Consider the following 22,234-nt stretch of genomic DNA (forward strand, 5'->3'; position numbering starts at 1 on the left):
GCGGTGGGCGGGCACGCGCGCGGAGGGAGGCGAGCGCAGTGACGTCTCCAGGATGCGGGCAGGTTTCTGCCGCGTCCTCCTTCTCCGCTTAGGCTTGTGGTGTGGAGCGCCCCCGGGGGGGTCGCCGCCGCCGCCGCCGCCTCTCCGCGGGAGCGGCGTTCGGCGGCTGAGCTGCCCGGCGCGGGCCCTGCCACCTCTCACCTGCCTTCCCCGGGAGCCCGGCCCGGAGGCTCTCCCTCCATCTTCTCCCCTGCTGCGGCCGGCCCGGCCCGGCGGCGGCTGCGCTGAAGGTGCCCGAAGGCCGGACCTTGAAGGAAGACCACCGCCCTCGACGAAGGAAGGTGACTGACAGCCAGGGGTGGAAAGGCGGGCAGGTTGGCCTCCCCTTTAACAAGTCCCTGCCTGTCGGCGGAGCTCCCAAGTCCCCCCGAGCACGGACAGATGAATGTGGAGAGAGGGAAGCGCAGCCCAGGGATGGGCTCTGCGAGCAGTTAGCGAGCGAGCGAGCGAGCGGGCGGGCGGGGGGCAGTAGTCTCGGGGGTCTCGCCAGTCATTTCCTAGAGTGGCTGCGTTCTTGGTTGCTTGGGGTCCTTCCCCACTACTTTCTTATCCAGGGAAACCCAAGGTCTTCACAATCATTCAGTATCTAGCAAGTTTATATTTTGTTACTCACGGGTGTTGTCTGTAGAGTAGGCTTGAAATCTGGCAGTATGCAGCTGTGCTGTATTTTATGTTTTTAATTGAACTGCCCAGACAGCTTGGCCTATTGGGCGGTATAGAAATGTAATAAATAAACAAATAAAGCATGCTGTGTTATCCAGGGGTTGCAGTAGTACTCTTAGTGGGTGCTTCTGTTAGGTAAGCTTGATTTATTTGTGACATCAATCATTTGGTTTATTTTTTAACAGAGGATTGTTTATTTATTTTGAATATTTGTACTTCTTTGTTCTACCCACAACATGCTCTGGACCTGGTTTTCACTAACAACATTAATATCTCAATATCTGTAACCAGCTACATTGACCCCAATGATATTTTAAAAGTAGACCAGTTCAATAAAGCACAGGAGTTGAGCTACTTGCAGCATGGGTACCTGTATACGGAGAATTCCCATAGAGCTCAGTAGAGCCCTGCTTTTGCCCCCACTTACCTGTGTGCCCCCATTAGGGAGGGTCTGTGCAAGCCTAATTTCTGTATCCACCTGTCCCTCTCTGCTTGATGTATGTTACAAGTATTCTGGAGTATGAGGAATTTGTGTTGAGACAGGGGTGGTGTGGGGTGTCTGGATGGGAATGTGGGATGTATGCATAGGCCTCCCATTCATCCCAACAGCTAGCTGCACTGTCTGTGCATGTGCCCAGGCAAGGAAGGAAACAAAAATGATGGTAGCAAGTCATATAAGAAACCCCTACATACAGAAGACATAGAAAAACAACAACAGGCTTGTTACCATTATTCTCTGAAGGCGCACTGAACAAGATGGTCTTGCCCTGCATACAGAAGTAATCTAGCCTTGTAGACTTCACAGAGGGAACCCTTTTACAAATGGGATGCCACTACAGAAGAAAGCTTTACTCTGAGTGGATCCCAACCTTACTGGGAAGGCACTTGGAGCAGGACTTCAGCTGAAAATTTTAGTGTTTGTATAGGAGAAACCCCTTCTAAGTGATCCCAGACTGTCTAGGGCAGAAGAATAACATTGGTTGCCCTAATCTGTTTACCAATAATGTGGTTCAGTTCATGATTTGAGCTGCCTGGTACGAATTGCAACTAGTTTCAGTGGGGAGGGGTGGAGCATCTCTCTTACTGAGATCCAGTAAGATCTCAGGAAGCACATAGTTTGCACAACGATGCTGCATCTCTGAAGACCTGTATTTTGAGTCTGACCAAGGATAATATCCCTGACAGTTGCTAACTTGAATGACCATGGAAAGTGAGCGCTGTTTTTAATAAGTGTTTTTACACTACAAGCCTTATAATGTGACTTCAAAACAGTCTTATGACACTATCATGTTTATAAGTATGGAGTTCTGCACACAATTTCAAAATGAGTTTATATGGTAAAACTGTGTGATTTATGCTGTTTAATAAAGAAAATGGAATATTACTCTGAAACTCTCTTGTAAAAAAAATGTCCCTTTGCATGTGGTTTTGCCACTCTTGAAATTATGTTGTAATAGGTGCAACTAAAATTAATTCAGACACTAGAAAATTTGTACACTCAGTTGTATCCAATACCATCAAATAGAAGGCTCTTTGAGGAAGGCTCCATGAACTGAAGGGGGAGGGAAGTGAGTTTTCAGTTTCCCTTTTCTCCTGCACCACCTTCATGCTGTTATTGAGCAGATTTGGGGGTGAGCTCAGGGGGCTGCAAAGGGAAGGGGGAATCAACAAAGATTGCTCCCCTCCCCCCATCTATCCCTGGAAACCTTAGCTGGAACTAAGAGCCTTCCATTAATGGAAGGACACTGTTGGATACAATCTTTAAAGTTCTTTTGTAACGTCACAGCACTGATCTCCATCTATCAGATCACATGGGCCTTCCCTGTAGCTCCTTGTTTGTCTAGTATTGAGAATAAAGGTGAGAAGAAGGAAGGACACCAACCCCAAAACAGCAGAGGTTCAAGGTGCACTGAAAACATGTGGTTGATTAGGTCCAATATATTTTGAATGGAGACTCTGCACCAGGGGCACTGTGTTCCTTATTCTTTGATACTTAATTTTGAGTAGCAGGAGGAAAAAGTGGAAGCTTCCTCCTGTCTTGTCCTTTTTCATTTCTCATTGTAGTGCCTCCAAATGCCCACAAAGGGACAAGTCATGGCCTTTAGCACCACCCTTTGGCAACTACCCAGGGCAGTCTGCATTGCTAACAAAGCACTTAAGCTCTTGTCTAAGCCCATCTCTTTGTCCATCAGAGGGGAGGAGATGGTCCGCAGTTTTCAGCAGGCAGTTTTATTCATTTGTTGTCATGGGTTTATTTGTGGATGGAAATTTAAATGTTTCAGTTTGTGTAAATTTGTTTTAGCGGAAATGTATTTTGTTCAACCTTTAAGAATTAGTTTTTAAAAAATGGATTATTATGTCTTTAAAATGTATTCCCAAGACATCTGTACGGTATATTTTATATACACTGAATTAATGAAATAATCTGTGTTCTTTTCCTTCATTTTTCTCTTACTGTTACACTCACATCTACTTCAAATTCTTCAAAAAGATACAGAAAAAACACAGTGAGGGTGCAATCCTGTACGTACTTAACCAGGAGTAAGTCACATTAGACTTAATGTGACTTGGTTTGAGTAGACATGTATAGGATTGCACTGCATGAATCTAACATGTGTCATTTGGTCATAACTAAGACAGCTTGTGGGCTCCACCTTAGTATGAGAGTGTTTGTCTGAGATAATGGCTCTTGATGTGGGTAAAGGTTTCCAGGAAGACATCTACAGTCTTCACATGTATCCTTGCATCACCCAGTTTGCTGTGAGATGTTATATTTTTTCACTTCGGTAGGCTAACTAGAAGTAGAAAACTGCTTTTTGATTCCATTTTCTCCATGCTTTGCAAGACTCTGATGCATAGGATGGCTGTGAGAAGATAGGTTCTTCCAGATGAACCTTTTTATCCTTCTATCACCCTGCTTCAGTCATGGTTGGGGGGGGGGGGTCCAGATGTCATCTATAATTTGGAACCCATATTTTCCTGCTGCTGCTTCTGTCCTTTTTCCTACTAGAAAAAAATCTGTTGAGCAGTGGAATAGGTGCACAATGCTTTTTGATTGGTAGCAGTAGGAGCCCTCTGGAAGCACCTGATATGTATTTTCTGTTGGATCAGAGATCTAGCGATGCCCTTTATTGTGGCCTCTTGTGGGCTTCCATCATTTTTCTGCTAGGAGGAAGAGATACGAGCATTTACCCTTTTGGCTTTATTTGTTTGAGCAGTTGTGTAGGAACTGCTTTTTGTGGCTTTCTCCCATTAAGCTGCTGAAATGTTTAGTCCTGGCCATGTGGTTAAAGGCCTTTAATTACATGGGTTCTTCTCATACAGTGGTCATGCAGTGAGAATTAGGGCAACATCTAATGGAGGACCTGCACATTTGGCCCTGCGTATTTGATGCTGAGCTTTTAAACATTGCCAAAACACCGTAGGATAAAGCCATGGAAAAATGTCTCCCCTGTCATTGATATAACATGGAAAGGTCCCAAAGGTACTGGTGGTTCTAGCAATGCTGTTTTTTGCAAACGTCTTCAACAAAGGGATAGCCTTCTGCTTTAAAACCTGTATTAGAAAGGATCATGGCAAGAAGTATACTCCTCTTAGGTAGAAGAGAGATGTCTTGGACATAAAGAGATTGCAATACTGTCCAATTCATATTTTTAATCATGTCATCAAGCTTAGACTCTCTAGTATTTCCATGCAAGAAGGTTTTTCAGTTGTGCACAAAAAGAGTGCTTCCAGAGAGCCAGCTGCTAGCACTATCAGTCAAAAGACATTGTGCAGCTATTCCATCTTCAAATACCTTTTGGAGAAAGAAAAGTGATGGAGGAAGCACTGGAAAACACTGGAGGGTTCCTAATGGAAGATGATGCCTGGACCCCCCTCCCCATAATATTCAGTGAACAAGGTAGGGCAATTGCACAATAAAAGCCTCAACTGAAAGCATCTGAAGACTCATTAGAAAGGTGGCCCTAGATCTGGTCTGAGGTGCACGCATGTAGAATGTCTAGAAAGGGAGAGGGAATGGGGATAACAGAGCTGCCTTTTGCAGGTGTGTATGTGCGTCATTTCTGTTGCATTGATGGTTGGGCCTAGGTGTTGGGGAGAGACTTGGTAAAACTTAGTGGCAAGATGCACTGCACAAAGGAGCTCTAAATCCTGTGGGCCCCTTTCTAGATCCTGTCATCTTGTGAGTTTGTGTAATTTTTCTGCCAGGAGAAAATGGTAAGAGTTGGGCCAAGTGACAAGACAGGTAGAATTTTGGAGATGTAAGCTCTTCTTGCTGCATAGAAAACTTAGGGAAGTGAAAATTCTTGACCATGATGAGTTTATGTTCATCCAAAGGGGCGATATTATAAATAGCACAATCTTTTGCTAGTTTCAGCCAGATATGAATCTAAATTTGAAGATTGGGGAAAGGCATCTTAAGAGTGTGATCTTCGAGTCATTATGGCAATGCACTTTTTAACATTTGGAACTGCTGTTTCTATATGCAGTAAAATAGGAGAAAATTACATTCAAGTGATACAGTGGAGATATTGAACTCTCACCTTCATTTGTGTGATTTTAAAGTGTATATAGCAGCCTTCTCCAACCTGATGCCCTCCAGATGTTTTGGACTTCAATTCCCATCAGCCCCACCAACATGGCCAATGGTCAAGAATGTTGGGGGTCATCGTCCAAAATATCTGGGGCGGGACACGTGCTTGAGGAAGGCTGCATGATTTCACTGCCGATAGTGCTGTTTAGTTTCATTGTACAGGATATTTGTATAGGAACAAGACCCATTTGCATGGATGAATTCTTAATCTAAGTGTTGAAAGTATTCCCAAAATTAGAACTAGATCAATTTTCCTATAATGGAGTAGAAATATATAGGACTTCCTGAGCAGGAAGTCTTTTAAAATTGCTAGGTGTGTCTGAGTTGTCCTCTGGCAGAATAGTCTGAATATGAACCTGCCCTGTACTGAGTTAGTCCACTGGTTCACCTAGTCTGGTATAGTCTGTTGACTGTCAGTGGCTTTCAGAGTTTTGCCCCAGCCTCCCTAACTGATCTGCTCTGTCTGGAAGTTCCAGGGATCGGAGCTGGCCCTTCTGCATGCAGGCGTGCTTGATGGTTGCATTATGTCAATGCAGCAGAGTATTTTTGTGGATTGTGCCCTTAGTTTATACAATCTAGTTTTACTGACATAAGAAAACTAAAGACTTTTTGGAGTGGAACATAGATCACAATTATCCAGTGGACTGATGACTAACAGGGGTGAATACTTAATGGATAACAACTTCCTGACACAAACTTGAAGTGATGTTTTCCATAGGTGGTTTCCCTATTAGAATGCTTAAGTGGCACTTATGGAAGGCAGCTTCTTAGGACATAGAAGTTATGCCACTTCTCCTGGTGATAGTTTTCCAATAATGGCATATGCAACTAAAGTACAACTTGTTGTCTGTTAGGAAATCATTTTCAAAATAACATTTTAGAGACTACACCATAAGTAAATATTCTGGTGGGGAAAAATTACAGTGGTGATAGTGCAAACAAACCATATATGGTTCTTGCAAAAATAAATCCTCGTGTTTATTTAGTAAATTTTTTCAGAATATGCTGGCAGCTATTAGCCAAAAAACCCCAAACCTGTCCACAAATAAGGAAAACTTAGCTTTCTGCAAAATATTTTCCTCTAAAACAATGACACATACAGTAAATAAAACCTGGGTTTGTTTAGCTTAAAAATGCAGACTTGGATTTGGCAAGACTTTTGGTGATGTTATATATCATCCTGAAGATAAGATGAGGGGTTCGAGACATATGCATATATAGAATTGTTGGTACCTTGTTTTGATTGTGTTACATTAATATGAAGTAGGTTCTATGAGGGCTGGTCAGAAAATCATGCAGTATTTCCATAACGGAAATTCGTGTTTGTCATGTATGAAATTTTCTATAAGAAATTAATCTTGGAGTTGAAGTATTTTTTCGTTACAGACTTTTGACGGATGAAGTTGGCTTTCCTATTTTGTGATCTAAAATGAGTGAGAAACTACAGCATGCCAAAACCTTCATATCGTCAAGGGGGGCAGTAATTTTCCATTCCTAACTACTTCACTCTTTCCAACAGTGTTCTCCATTTACTGTTTCTCACTGCATTTTTCCACTATCTCTGCCACCTCTTGTAACTGCTGCAGCTTCACCCTCCTTAGCAAGCACCTCTGCTTTCTGATTGACCATGGCTCACGCTACAACTGTTTTCCCCGTCCCTCTGGCCCGAATGACTGCCCTAATTTGTAATTCTATGCAGAACCCAACTCAGTTCACACAATTACTGTCTGTCTTGGTCACTGCGGTTTGTGTGGCTTCTGCAATGTTTCTTTTAATGTTAGCCTGATTTTAACATTAGTTCTTGATTAGGTGTCATTACTACATCAATTTCGCATGTTAAATACTGCATTTGAGTATATTCTTGATCACACATTTTAATTTTTTTTACAGATCATCTCAAATGTTGATATGAGGTACTAATATTTCCAAGCTGATATGAAGAACAAATTTTTCCAGGATGAGTAAAGTCAAAATGGCATCAGAAAAGAGGTAAGTGTGCCAAAAAACCCAAAAACCAAGTGTAGAGATTGTGTAATCCTACTTGCAGGAGAGTTTCTTGATACCTGAGATTGTGTTCCTTGAAGCTCACTTCTAATGTGAACACAAAATGATATTTGTGCATGTTACAGAAAGGAATGTCAAAACACAAAATGAAAACTCACCTAGCACCTACATTGTGCTCTTTCTGGTGCCAAGTGAAGACCTTTTTATTTTCCCAGGCGTTTTAACATTCCATTTTTTAGCTCTATTGTTTTAAATCTGCTATTGCATTTTAAATCTCTGCATTGCTGCTAGATTTTGCTCTCGTACTTTTATACTGTAGTTTTAAGCTATTATATTTTATATTGTATTTTATGCTGTATTTTGTGGTTTTAATTTTTGTGAACTACCCAGACAGCTTTGGATTTTGGACAGTATAGAAATGTAATAAAGAAATAAATAAACTGTGAATTGTAGATTAAAATTTGCCCCTGATTAATTAGTGGGTCTGAAAAAAATCGAGGACTGTAGGATTGTGTTTCTTGATTAACCTGCTTCCATGGACGTTGCAAAGATGTACCACCTCCTTCCTCCGGGGGCAAGATTTGATGAAGAAGCTTTTCTTCCAAAGCCATCACTTAATTTGTCTTTCATCATGAAACTCCTGTGCCTTTCCTTCTATCAGTAAGAATCACAGGCAACTAAAGTTGATAGTAGTCAGCTGAAATACATGTCAATATGTAGTTTATATGTCAGTTTTCACAATAAAGATGAGCCTTGAACTTTTTTGTTTTTCTTTTGGTTTTGTTACAATACAAAACAAAGCTATTTTGTTTTGTTACAATACTGGTTCATTTCATATTCCTAAATTTGATAAAGAAAATACAAAAGGTGAGCTTTTTTCTTTGAATGGGGAGTACATTTTGTATTACATTTTAATCCTATTTAAGATTAATTATCCCATCCATTAAATTATCTTCAGAGCCTATACTTTCACTGAGGTTTTGCAATAGGTGAATTTTATTTAAATTTAACCTAAGCATAAGCACCTAAAAGAATTGTGCAGAAGCTCACAGAGCAACTTGTTTCAGTATAGTGCCTCTATAAAAATAGATATGTGTTTAGCCTTTGCCCATAAAGAGAATAACTTTATTTTGCATTTCTGTTAGTAGGGCTTAAAAGTACCATATTAATTAAGTCTAGACATGTTAAGAAATAATATATCTTGTATCTAGAGTACTTGATGAGTCTGAGCTTGCTACATATGGTAGTTATTAGGAGAATACAAGTAGGACCTGCAGCAAAATGCTGCCGTGTACGGTGCTCCTGTTCAGGATGCCTGCCTGCCTGCCAGCCATGCCCCTTTCAAGGATATTCCATTCCACCAGCCCAATTTTCTGTTCCCCACCCCAAACAGTCAGTCATTCTGTAACCTCTGAACATGCTCAATTCTCATCTGGATGCTTTTGGATTTTTCTCCCTTAGGTTTTATTTTCTTAAGATTGTTTTGTACTTCAGCAGACCTTGCAGTTCCCTCAGGTCTGCTGATACCTTCCCCTTGTGCATAGATAGTCCTGTTTTGGCTACATATGGATCAACTGTCAAGGGAATGACTTCACTATTAGTGTATATATGATATATGCCTTTCAAAATAGTGTGGAAATAAGTATTTACATACTTTTCTGATTTTTCCAAACCTGAGAGCACCTTGCAATCATGCCAGTTGTAGAACTGTTACAAGGACTAGTGGTCATATTAGGAAAAGATAACATTTTTCTACATACTTATTCTTGGGAAATACTGAATGATACTTATGTAGATTGGGCTTCACTAATATATATTGGGCTTCATGTGCAGCAAATTACACCTCATAGTAAAATGGCAAAATATGGAATCTGGTTCAGATGTTCTTATTCTAGCATTTACATAGTCTGTGCCATAATTTCTGATGCTTAATTTATTGCATATTCATTCTGTACTAGGATATTTTCCCCTTTATTGCCACACTTTACATCAGTGAGTTATGTCTGCATACTTGCAAGATTTTAACTTTTGTGTTAAGCATCTACATTTCACAAAGATGTTGTAATAAAATGTTAACCTTTCACAACAAACGTCTTCACAACCTCAGCTAGTCCTGTGATCCCAGATACAACATGAAGCAAAATACATATGCTTGAGAGTAGCAAAGTATTTGTGCGTATTTTACTACAAAAACCTTGATGTAGAGGGACTGTTTGTATGATACAACACCCCACATGGATTATTTAATATTTTGAATATTCAAACCTTGCTCAGTGGTTGTCGTGTTGTGTGAACCTGGTGAGTGTGGGTTATGTGAGGGTTAAACAACGTATGGTCTCTTTTAGGGTTATCTGAGGATATATAATATAGTGTCCATGACAAGCTGTGGGATAAATAACCCACAACAAGCTGCGGCATGTTGTCCAAACCCAATCAGAGTATCTGCAAGTAAGAAAAGCATTTGTTCAAACATACAAAAGTTTGAATTAAAGCAAACAATTACTTAAGTACTGGAGAAATGGTGAAATACTGGAGAAATGGTGAAATACTGGAGAAATGAAAGTATAAGAGGTCATACTTTGAAATGACCAAAAGATGTTCCAAAAATAGAATTAAAATTCCCCCGTAAGTTGCGAGTAGAACTATAGGAAATATTTCAAAATCTCTGAAAAATGCATGTATTCCTCCCTGAACACATTACATTGCAAGTTCGTGCAAGTGCAAAGCTGCTTTTTCCATTCCCTTCTTTCTTCCTCCTGCTTTATGTACTATACAATTAATAACTAGAAGGAACTTCTGGGTAGAAAGTAGTGATACCTGAATGTCACCGATGATGAACTTGCATGTTGGGTTATCACTGTATTATTGGTGAACACATGCTGGGAAGTTGGGACTAATAATAGCTCTCCTTTCATGTAAATACAGTGAAAAACTCATATGTTAAAATAGTTAAGTGTTCCACATGTAGGAATTTTGTAATGTGTAAAACAGCCTTTCATCTCATAGATTTCAAGGAAACCTATTTCCAAGGAAGTTTAAGTGCTGTATCCACTTGTTCCAGAATAATTAAACTGTATTCAACAAAACTGACTCAGAGTAAGAGTTTCTGGTTCTAGATTTACAGAAACTGTAGCCTTATGACATGAAATGGTTACCCTGGTAACTTACTAGGATGCAGTTATGTCTGGGACAGGCTCTAGAATTAGATCACTCTGTAAGGAATGATATAGTTATAGAATACACTTAGTTTGCAGCTTGGTGAAAGGAATTTATAGAAAAAACAATGCAAATATGAGGCGTGGTCATCGGTTCCATATCACAGTAAGGATGTTTAGACCACTTGGAAAATGGTCAGGTCTTGACAACTCTACTCACTCTTGGCAAGTAGGAAACATTCCCCGGTAAGTGAAAAAGCCTATGGAAAGTTTATAATAATGAGGGAAATATTCCTTCCAGCTATTACTTGCTCATGTACTATAGTAATGTTTATTCATACTATCAAGTGCTCAATTCATTTTCACATCAATCTTGAGAGTAATTGCCAGGACTTCCATAACAATTTATTTTAAGTGAAGGGCCTGAAAGGATATCACTTTCTACATACTTACATCTTGTTGATGCTCTGATTTATTTACACAAGTTTTCCTAAAGGTAATCCTGCAGAATGTTCCAATTTCTTAAATTGCTAGTTCCAACACACAGCTCCAGGTGAATAAGACACAACTGAAAGTGGTTAGCATTTCTGAAAGATACTAAGAGAGCAATCCTGTGGCTGCTAGACAGTATCTAGACGGCCACAGGATTTTTCGGTTTCTGGGAACTGAGCTCCATGCCCCCTCCCCATGGCCTCATAGGCGACATGATTCTTCCCCATCTCTGCGCTCATAGCCGCAGTGCGGAGCAGGCGAAAAGGGGGTATTCCCAGGGGAGGAGACCGCAGAAGTGTCATTACAACACTTCCTATGTGCCATGCAGTCTCCCGCTTCAAGGTCCCCAGCTAGACAGCCAAAATCAGCTGTCTAGCTGCAATTGCAGGGCAGCCGGAGCACGGAGGAGAGGATCCCTTCCATGTTCTGCCTGCCCTGCATTGGATAGTCGGCTGCCTCCGAGTTCGGAGGCAGCCAACTATCCCGATAGGATTGCGCTGTAAGATAATAATTTGCTTCTTCTAAAACAATTCTAAAATCTTGTGTTAAATAATCTATAGGTAGGCAGACATTTGTTAGTACTTCCTATTGTTAGCATATGATAGCAAACATACTGTAAAACTGTGTGTGTGCATATCATACATTCATCTTTTCCTTCAAGGACAAGTTCTGCCCCTTTTTCAGAATAGTTGGCATATTAAGGAGTCTGAATTCCATTCTCAGATACACATTTATATTGGGGTTTGTGTTTTTTTCAAAACAGGTTGAGATTTGTGTGTGTCACCAAATTGATGACCATCATAAATTGTGTAAATTGCACATATTATTTTGCAATCAGAATTACACGGGTTGTGCAAGGTTTGTGGCTTGGAACTGAGGTAATAGATCTCAGGATTTTGAGATACCCTTCCTTTATTCACTACACTGACCCTTCATTACTTGAATGTATACCAGTATTCAGCTGCTGTATTGAAAACAGTCTGGCAATTTCTGTGCAGGAATGATGAGCTTTTTCACCTTTCACATTGGCTTTATGAATTCCAGATTTTATTTAAGGGATTTATACTCTGCCCTTCAACATTCCCAGGGCTGACTTACAAGATGTTAAATAAATAAAACAAAACATTAAAATAGCTCAATATAAAATAACAGAATAAAGAAATGTTCACAGGTTTAAAAAGCCTGACATCAAGGTAGACACAAAGTGAGCCTTCCTGGAGAGTATTCACAGTTGGGGTGCCACAACTAAGTAGGCCCTTTCCCCTTTAGTCACTTGCCACACATTAGATGGTGCAAGTACCTGAAAAAGATCTTTGTGTACAGGCAAGGTGCATGGGAGGCAAGCAATCCTTAGGGTATCCTCATCCCAAGTTGTGAAGGGTTTTAAAGTTTAAAACCAGAACTTTGAGTGTTGGATTTCTGACAGAGTCCCTCACCAATGACTCCTGAGCAAACTTAGCAGTCATGGAATAAGAGGACAGGCCCTCTTATGGATCAGTAACTGGTCAAAGAACAGAAAGTAGAGAGTAGGAATAAATGGTAAATTCTCCCAATGGAGGGAAGTAAATAGTGGGGTCCCACAGGGATCTGTATTAGGACCAAGGCTTTTCAACCTGTTCATAAGTGATCTGGAATTAAGAGTGAGTGGTGAAGTGGCCAAGTTTGCGGATGACACCAAATTATTTAGGGTGGTTAAAACAAAAAGGCTTTAACCTCTCTCTCTCTCGCAACCACCCAAACAATCAATCCTCCATTCACTCACTCACACACACACCCCATCACCCTATGTATCCTTCATGCATGTATATATACACCCCTCTCTTCTCACTGCAAGTGCGTGAAAACCCACACTTCTTTTTGTGATCCTTCCAACCCCCCCAAACCCTTTCTCTCCCTTTCTAATGCACATGCAGCCCCCATATGTTGAGATGTACAAGCACACAACCCTCCCCAGGTCGCTTCCAGCTGGCTCCCACAGCCCTCACTGGCTTTCTGCTAGCTTCCCTGTTTCCCAGCCTGCCTTCCTAGCTCCTTCCCCCCGAACTACTCTCCCTAGCCTCTACTGCTATCTTTAGTCCCCTCCTGCAGTTTATCAGACAGAAGTTACAGGAGTACCTTTTCGTTTTCCCCTTTTCTTGGTGGCTGGGTGCAGTCAAAGGAAAGCATCAGCCTGCAGCTGCTGCCATCTTCATTTCCGAAGAATGTCTCCAAGCCCCACATGTGGCCCAGAAGTGTTAATGGGAAATGAAAATGGCGGGGCTTGTGGGCCTTCACTTTGCTTTGAAGTGATCCCAGCTGCCAGTAAGAAAACTTCTTATTTTTTAAAAATACAATGGGATAGGACACCTCAGCAGGTACCCAGAAAGTTATCTGGAGGTGCCTGGGTACGTTGATGTGCGCAGGCACCGTGTTGCCTACCCTGGCTTTAGGACCACTCTGTTGAGTTTCCCAAAGCTACTACAGCTTATTACTGCCATAAAAAAGATGGTAGCTGTGTTGGTCCATTTAAAAAAGAAAGAAAGAAAACCTGAAAGCCACAGTGTGGTAATACCTTTATTAGGACCAACCAAAATGTCACCAAGTAATGAGCAGTCAACCCGTCGAGGACTCTTCATCAGGCAAGACATTGAATAAAATGGGCTGGGGGGAGTTGGAGGTGATATGGCTACCTGTAAGTCTGCAGTTTTTAAGATGGAGCAGAGGAGTCATGCAGACATAATTGCAATTAGCTTGCTGGGTGCAATAGAGATCGCAAGATGTATCCGTGGCTATTGGGTCAAAACAATAATGATTGTTCCCCCATTTTTAAAGTATCGTTGTTACATGAGAATTTGATCCAGTCTTACTGAATTGTTGCCATTCTTTACAATATTATAGAAATTTTCAACAGTGGAGTCTTGTATTCAAGCTTGATCTGCACTTGCAATGATAAGCTTTGTTGATTTTCATCCTGATTATATTTACATGTGAGTGAGTTGCAATACTGTTAAGATCAATCATATATGAACAAATGTTACTTTAAGACTCAGTTAAAAACTATTTTTCTTTTTCGCTTTGCTTGTGGAGTTATTGTTTAGACATAGGAGAGGACAGTCGCTGAATAGAATTGCTTTCTCTCACAGTAGTGATGCTTACTATCACACTACTGTTTTTCTTGTTCACCACAGGTTGAATTAAGTATAATAGGATGTCCTGTTGGGGGGCTGAATGCTTTGGAACCAGGTGATTGGTTCCAGTTCACAGTGAAGGAGAGAACTGAGAACACACCCCAAAGGCATCTGTGCTTTTGGAGAAGCCTCTGGAAGCATGCCTTCACTTCAGGCCAAAGACAGGTGATATCTCTGGCCAAGTATACACTACTCCCTATGTCTTGTGGCGGCACATCTGAGAAAGCAGCGGTGCAGAAGGTTCTAGGTTGAGCTCTCCCATGGGGTGGGGGTGGAGGCTACATAAAAGCAGGATGAGGCCACATGCTGCCTATGGGGACCAGCTGTCCATCACTGACTTAAGTCAGATTTCCCATTTGTACTCCAGATATTACCTGAACAGAAGTACATACTAATTCACTGGCCTGGTTCAGACAATCAAATCTTGGAGTAATGAGCCAGGATATGCACAGGCTTCATGCACCCAGATGCAGCCCCTTTGGTTCTGCTTTGGTCCTTTCTTTGTACAATGGGGAAACAAGTCAGGATGCCACAATTAGCCATGGCTTCCTATAACATCCAAACTGGGAACCTATGGTTAATCAGAAGCTCGGATATAAAGCCATGGTTTAAATTTGGCTTCTGAATTCTGGCTTGTTTGCAAACCATGATCCATAGTTCCTAGGTCGGTTGTAACCAGAAGCTATGGCTAACTGCAGTTTCCTGGCTTGCTCAAATTGGGAAGGTAGTGGGAGCAGAGAGGCTGCATATTTGTATTCAAAGCACATGCATTTCCTGGCTTATTAAGGCAGTTTTGATTGTCCAAATGCGGCCATTGATACAACTTGGACAGTACATTGTATTAGCCTACATACCTTTTGCATTATGCGTTCTGTTTGTTGGTAGTGGGGGATATTTCGAAATTAGTGAATTCCTCTTTGCCTTTTTCTTATAAACGTGGAAAGACACCAAGCAGAAGCCATGTACTTGGAATAAGCAGGGAGCAGTAGTTACAGGGCTGAAAAACATTTGCCCATGAGATGGACAGTAAATTTAAAAGAAGCAATTTAAATAAAGCCAGATTTCAATTAAAGGTGAACACTTTTAACCCACCTTGGTTCTAAGCTGGAAAGCACTAATTGTATAGCAATTTGATTCTAAATACACACCATTTGCTGGTTGAAGCAGAACTGTTCTATAACTGCAGACCAAGGAATACTAATCCATCATAGACTTGGTAAACCAACACAGACAATATTTATTAAACAAGTGTCATACTTTTTGTTTTATTGCAGACAACAATATTTCATTGTATGTGTACAATAAATTGTCACTCGCTATATAGCTGCATTGTGTGTTGACAAGCAGAATGGCTTACAGTACCAGTCCCTAAAATGCAAGAGTGGTTTCTTGTACTGCCAGAAAAATGATGCAAAGGCTATTTATATCCATAACTCCCTGTATTACTAGATTCCCTATATGTTCAAAGTGAATGTTGGTGCTTATATAGCCAAAACAGCATTACCCACAGACAAGAGCAAGCTTTTGGCAGGCTTGAGGAAAACCCCAAGGTTTGCAGAAGAACATAAAAGCTTAAGAAAAAAAACCCAGATTGGGGACACCTAAAAACAGTTTAATGAGGACTGAGCATACTGACTGACTGTGACTGCTGGGGCGTGGGGGCATATTTGGGGGGCAGGGAGATGGAATGGAAGAGGGCATGGCTGGCTGGTATCCTGAACAACATTCTATATGGCACCATTTTGGCACCAACTACCTATTTGTAGTTATTTAACTCCAAACAAGGTTTACTGTTTGCATTTCATTGTAAGGGCTTAGAGCTAGAATAAGGTACTTGATAACAGCAAAGGTGATTCATGCCATAATACACTCTGTTCTATATCATGTTTAATATCCAAGAGATCCGTGACTAATCTGAGCTGTGATGCTGACCCAGTGGATTCATTACAACTACTGGAATCAAAACAGTCTAGTAAATAAAATAATAGAATTGCTGCCTTCTGATCTGTGGCAACGATTAATCATGAAAATCTCAAAACTAACCAGTTTCTATAAAAATACCATCCTGGGTTGAAATCTTTCATCAAGAAACACTTGAATGATTATCTCAATAAATGAGAAGGCAACTGTTTGTTTTTTAAGTGGACATTTATTCACATTATTTAGCACTGATAAATTCCCAGTGATTTAAATTGGTTTCCACTGTCTATGCCAGAGGTACAGAACCTCTTTCGCCCAAGGGCCGAATTCCATTTCAACAAAGCTTCCAGGAGCTGCATTCCAGCAGTAGGTTGGGTGGAAGGCAAAAGGGGCAGGGCCAAAAGCAAAAAGGACAGAGCCAGAATACCAGCCTGTTTTAGCTTAAATCTTTTACTACCGTTAACTAAACCTTAACTAAGTATTTCAGGCATTTAGAATGGGGGGGGACTGCACAAAAGCTGGGAAACCACCAAACAATTGGTTGTTGGGGGAAAGGGGGTGGAGTCAGGGGAACGGGTTGTGGGAACCTCAGAGGGCCAGACTGGGACGCCTGGAGGGATGAATTTGGCCCCTGGGCCTGAAGTTCTGCACGCTCGGTCTAGGCTGTGGAAAATCATCAGTTCTGTATGTGTCTACTCAGAAGTAAGCCCCGTTGAATTCAGTGTCCCAGGTAAGTGTTAAGATTGCAGCCAGAGCTATGTGTTCTTCATTTAAAAAACCAAGAACTTTCACACTAGTAACTCTGCTGTTAGCCAAAGCAGCCTCCAGATGCGTGTCAAACCTAACATGCTAGTTAAGTTTCACAACTGCTCTGGATCATCTTTAACAGTCACAAACTAAACTAAGCCAGCTTGATTGCACATTGGGGCCAGTCTCAAGTAAATGATATGGCTTAACTCCTTACCTGTAAATTCAACAACAGCTTGGGTAAGTGGAACATGCAATGAAATGTTAAAGTGTGGAGTGCTCTTGTTCACTGTTCCACTGATATTCCATCCTGGGGGTTTTGTACCGTCCGTCAACATTCTGGGGATTCTGGGAAAGTAGCCCTAGCTAAGAGCATGATGCAGTGTGGTGGATTCTGGGAATTGTGCTTTCTTTAATGGCTCTGGCAACTGCCTAGAATCCACTGCACCAGCATTCCTGGTTCTGGGTGAGAGTAGAGGGGAGGGAGAGACAAAGGCAAAGGGTAGAAAAACCTCTCCCTTTTACCTTTTGATACTATTGCCCCTGTTCTTAAAAGCAAGGAGAGGGAAGAAGGGAATGCTTGCACTGGGATATGGAAGGGATGACTTGGGAGAGTGGCAGGAGGGAGCTGGAACAGGCAGAGGCCATGGCAAACCACACGTTTGTTTGACGTGAACCATTTCTCCTGACTTTGGGGGAGAACTTGAAAACCCCCTGAGCCAAACCAAGAGATTCCCTGGTGAGTTTACCTATTCCTAGTACCAAATTGAACAATTAATTTGGAAACTATAGATTGGAGCTGAAATGGTGAAGCTGACAAATCTAGTGAGGACTCGTGGACCCAGTAATTCCTTAGATCCTTGGGAACAGTATGTTAATTTCAGGATAGACTAATGAACACGTTTCTGTTCATCTTTGTTACGATTCCTTAGGACAGAACTAGATGTTACAAGGGAAACACTGGGTGTTACCCTGCGTTGCCCTTGTAATGTCAATGGGGATGAATAGGCATTTGCAAGGGAGGATTTATGGTGAGAATGGATGCTTAACCCTTTCTCAGTACTGACCGATTGTCCTCTCTCTGCACATGCCTTTCACACCATTTTTAATCCTTCTTCCCCCTACCTACAGCTATAGAAAAAACTGTTGGGGCATTTGTAAGCTTAGGAGGGGTTAACTACCACCACTCTTGTACTCCCCAATCTTCCCTTGAAATTTTTCTCAGCTTTCCCATTGCCACAGTAAATGCAAGACTGGGAAATCCTTCTGCTGAGAGGCTGCCTTGTTCCACCTTAAATATCCAGCTTAATGTTATATGTGTATTTTTTATACATTCTTTCTAACTCATTTTATCCCAGAACCTGCAAAATTAAAAGCATGGAAACAAGTGAATATCTGCTGTGATGTACTCACGCATACTGTTTTTGGATCATGGCCCTACTGTTAAACTTGCCTAAAATTTTGCTCTGTAGTCTGAAAATTGCCTGTCATACTGAAAATGGATAACAACCTAAATACATTTATTTTCTCCAGTGTAACTAACAATTCTCGGATTGTGACCCTGTTGGCACAACTGGAGAAGATCAATGCAGAATGTTTGGTGGAAGCAGATACTACCAGATATGTCACATCAAAGATTCTCCACCTGGCTCAAAGTCAAGGTAAAGAAATGTATATTAAAATGAACCATTAATTTAGGTGCACTTGCTTTTTTTTTTTTCCTCCTCAGTTCTTGGAAGTTGTATTTACCATGTCTGTCATTTTCAGAAATTTGCCTTTTCTGATGTGATTATTTCAAACAGTAGAAAGCTGAATTCTTATTGTAAGTTGAAGTCAATATGCCTGCATACTGCCTGCAATATATGTAAGTCAATATGCCTGAAATATGTGTAGAACTGAACACTTTTTTTTCTTGCATAGAGGGTATATTAACTTTAGCTAACATTTTAAAGGTTATCTATTTATAATGAGAACCATATTCAATTATTAGCCTTGGTTGCCTTTCCTTTAATTTCAGGACTTGTTGATGTGGACAGGTAGGAATTACTACATTTTTAAGGGAAATAATTTTCATGAGTTAGAATAAGCATATGGTAATTTTGAAGTGTGGATAGTTTATTTTAAAACGGCTAATAGGAATTAAAAACAAATGATTATATTGTACTTATTCTTTTGAGCAGCCAAGAGCTGATCCAGGCCAATCTTGCACAGGATTTACCTTGCTTTTCTTCCATTCTCAGATCTAGTTGGTTAGTACAAATCCATTTGTGAAATTTAAACTATTCTTTTCTGCCTCTTCAGGATTTCTAGATTCCAACTGAAAGAGGATACCTGTACCTTTAGGAGTTGCATGGAAGGGAGAATTTGGCTAGGTTGGATTTTTTCATCATAGTGCTTGTAGCAGTGTAAGAAGCTGCATGTGGTGGAATTTCCCTTTTTCTTCATCAGAGTAATAGGGTGCAACAACCCTATTCACGTCCACCCCTCAGTCTTCCAGCTTCCCTTCCTTCTAATGTATCTCCACCTGTTCTTTCCGTAGGCCCATGTGAAGATTTCCCTCAGCCCTATTTTCTTCTTCTTTCTTCAATTCCATGCCACCTCCCCTGCACCACCACAATTTCCCCTAAAGTCATGATTTCAAGTCCCAAACTTTCCACTTTCTCTGAACATTGTGCTGCTTCCTTCTCCGCCTGTCTACTCAGTACAGTCTTCTCCACTCATTCTGTTACAGCAGAAGTTAATTTCAGTTCTTGGGGAGGCTCTGCTATCTCCTCTGCATACTTGTAGTCACTTCGAGAGCCTTGTTGGCTGAAGAGCGGGATAAAAAAATGCCCAACACAAATAAATAAATGAATAAATAAATAACCACTACATTTCTAAAGTGTTTTTTTTTTTCGTACTTCTGCAAGCTGCTGATACCTCTGTCTTGTCCATGGATAGTGACGCAAGGAACGGCACTCGGAGAATGAGTTTGCTGTTAGAATTTAGGATTGGCTGATGCAATACTTGTGGCATGGCAAGATGCATTATATTTTAACAAGACGAGGCTTGAACATTTCTAAACTATGGATCCATTAGTACTGAAATTAATTTATTCATGTTTCCTTTATGTATTTAGCAGTGCTATAGTCTTTTCTATACTTTTTAGGTCATCCACATTTGAAATTAATTTCCTTCTTCTAAAATTATGCATTCATATATTAGAAAAAAAATAATCTTTAACTTTCAGAAAAAATCAAGAAGGAAATGACTGCCAAGGGTTCAACAGGAATAGAAGTTCTTCTCTCAACTTTAGAGGTAACTTAATGTTTTTATATTAAATCAGTGAACCAGTATAATTCGAATTCGTAAAGCTTAGGTCTCAATTGTAGTCAGTAACTAGTTTATTCACTGGATTTTAGGAACAGAGTAAGAAGCCTTTTACTTTTCTTAAAGGTAGATGATTAAATGCTTTAGCTATGGCAACTTCTTTTTAAACAAAAGATTCAAAACTTAACATACAAGCTGATGGTGTATTATTTGAAATAAATAGCAACTTTGGTTATTTGGCCAGTGCTGCTGTTTAGCATGTAATTTTAAAACCTAGGGCATGATGCAACCAAAGGTAAGCCCTTTTAAGTCCCATTGATGTCAGAGATTGACAGAGATGTTATTTTTGCTATATATTTAAATATCCCTTTGCCTTTAAATATTTGCTTTCTTTTATTTATCACATTTCTACACTGCCCAATATCTGAACCTGATTTATACATCTAATTCTGAAAGGAAAGAGTGGGAATTTTTACAGTGCAAACTCTAAACCTTAATCATTTCTAACAGCTAATTTGTCCTTTCTTTAGCTTTAAGTATATGTACTTTTTTACATTATGGAAGATGTGATATAAAATCCATTAAATACTTACTATTCATTCATTTCAGAATACAAGAGACCTCCAGACTACACTGAATATCTTAAACATCCTAATTGAATTGGTGGCAGTAGGTACGTTTTTATATGAAATTGTAATTTGTTGCCCCTGTCTGAGCTTGTAGTGCCTTTTGTCTAATAAATGTGACTGGTTATATTCCAATTTAAACACACACATAGGGGCTTTGTATAACACGACAGCCCAGTGAGGTTGCGGCGCATGAATATGCAATCCTTGCTTGGGGGTTGTCATGTCATGCAAACTCTGTGAGTGTGGGATACACAAGGCCTCGCATAACCCATGGTTTGTTTTAGGGTTATGCAATGTTTGTTTAACCTTCACATAACCCATGCTCACCGGGTTTGCATGAAATGACAATGCCCAGGTAGGGGTTGCATATTCAACCTGGTACCTGCAGGTGCCACAGCTCATCCGAAAGAAGTCATAGAGTTCATTTTTTCTGACATCAAGAGAATAAATGCTTCTTATAGCCATTAAAATGTAATTTGCAATGACTGTATGATAAAAATGTCCCATAGCAAGGTCTCTATATCTTAGGATTGCTGATGATAGCTCATATTTTATTTCTAGGCAGTAGCCGCAGGACAAGTGTCCTTGTTTCTAGAGGAGGGACACAGATCTTATTGCAGTTGCTTGTGAATGTCAGCAAAGAATCACCACCAAATGAAGAATTAATGGTGCTACTTCATTCTCTTCTTGCAAAAATTGGTCCAAAAGGTGAGTTGAACCTAAATAAAATCCTGTTACACCTATTGTTTTTGTTCTGGTGGGTACTGCTGGAAGAAAAGTGCAGATATAGCACACAGTGCAATCCTGTCCCTGAGTTCTACATACTGGACGAAAATAGGGTCACTACTAAATTCCTTGGCACCAGGAGAACACAAAAATATGCTGATTTTACATTGTCGTAACTGATCGGCTGGTACTATAGTGCCAGCACAAGCGAAAAAATTGTCGGGGTTTCGGGTATGGCAGGGATGGAGTGAAGCTTTGTTGGAATCATATATTCAGAAGTTGGTCCTATCTCTTATGCTGGCATAATGTTATGCCTGCAAAAGAAATGTTGTAACTTAAACATTCCCATTGAATTTCTTGAACAGTCCCAAACAACTGCCTTCACAGCCATAAAGCAGGATAGGGGTCTGTCTAGTTTGTAGCCAATGACAGCCTACTCAGAAATAGCTCGGCCACTGTTATCCACGCACTGGTAACTTCTAGATGCAATTTGTTGTACGTGAAAACTGAATAAGAAGACTTCTTGAAGATTTCAGATAGTACAAAATGAAGCAGCTTGGTTGCTAAGTGGTTATATGGAATATATTTTTTCAGTTCTTCATTTGTGATTTTCATGCATTGGAAGTGGGAAAGATCCACTGTCCTTCAACATTCACAGGGGCAAGGATCTCCTCCAGATCTGGTGTCATTAAGTTCAAGAATGAAGCTTTCAGCAGCATTCAGTTCAAGGTCGCCTTTTACTCTAGAAGGTTCCTGTGCCTTTTCAGA

The 22,234-nt window shown here is 40.5% G+C and overlaps 1 protein-coding gene across 2 annotated transcripts in view; it reads left to right on the forward strand.

Moving 5' to 3' along the window:
• The window catches only part of AGTPBP1 (ATP/GTP binding carboxypeptidase 1), a 71,545-nt gene continuing 49,311 nt past the window's right edge, over positions 1–22,234 (forward strand). For both annotated transcript variants that reach the window (XM_084834161.1, XM_084834162.1), the window contains exons 1-6: positions 1–341; positions 7,208–7,306; positions 18,336–18,463; positions 20,032–20,099; positions 20,721–20,784; positions 21,302–21,448. In XM_084834161.1, the coding sequence (XP_084690287.1) occupies positions 7,275–7,306; positions 18,336–18,463; positions 20,032–20,099; positions 20,721–20,784; positions 21,302–21,448 (439 nt within the window). In that variant the 5' untranslated portion in view covers positions 1–341; positions 7,208–7,274. The remainder of the gene's footprint in view (positions 342–7,207; positions 7,307–18,335; positions 18,464–20,031; positions 20,100–20,720; positions 20,785–21,301; positions 21,449–22,234) is intronic.

This window comes from Heloderma suspectum, chromosome 2 (assembly GCF_057233095.1).
Source record: "Heloderma suspectum isolate Gila_16-S chromosome 2, 16-S_ref, whole genome shotgun sequence".
Taxonomy (NCBI): domain Eukaryota; kingdom Metazoa; phylum Chordata; class Lepidosauria; order Squamata; family Helodermatidae; genus Heloderma; species Heloderma suspectum.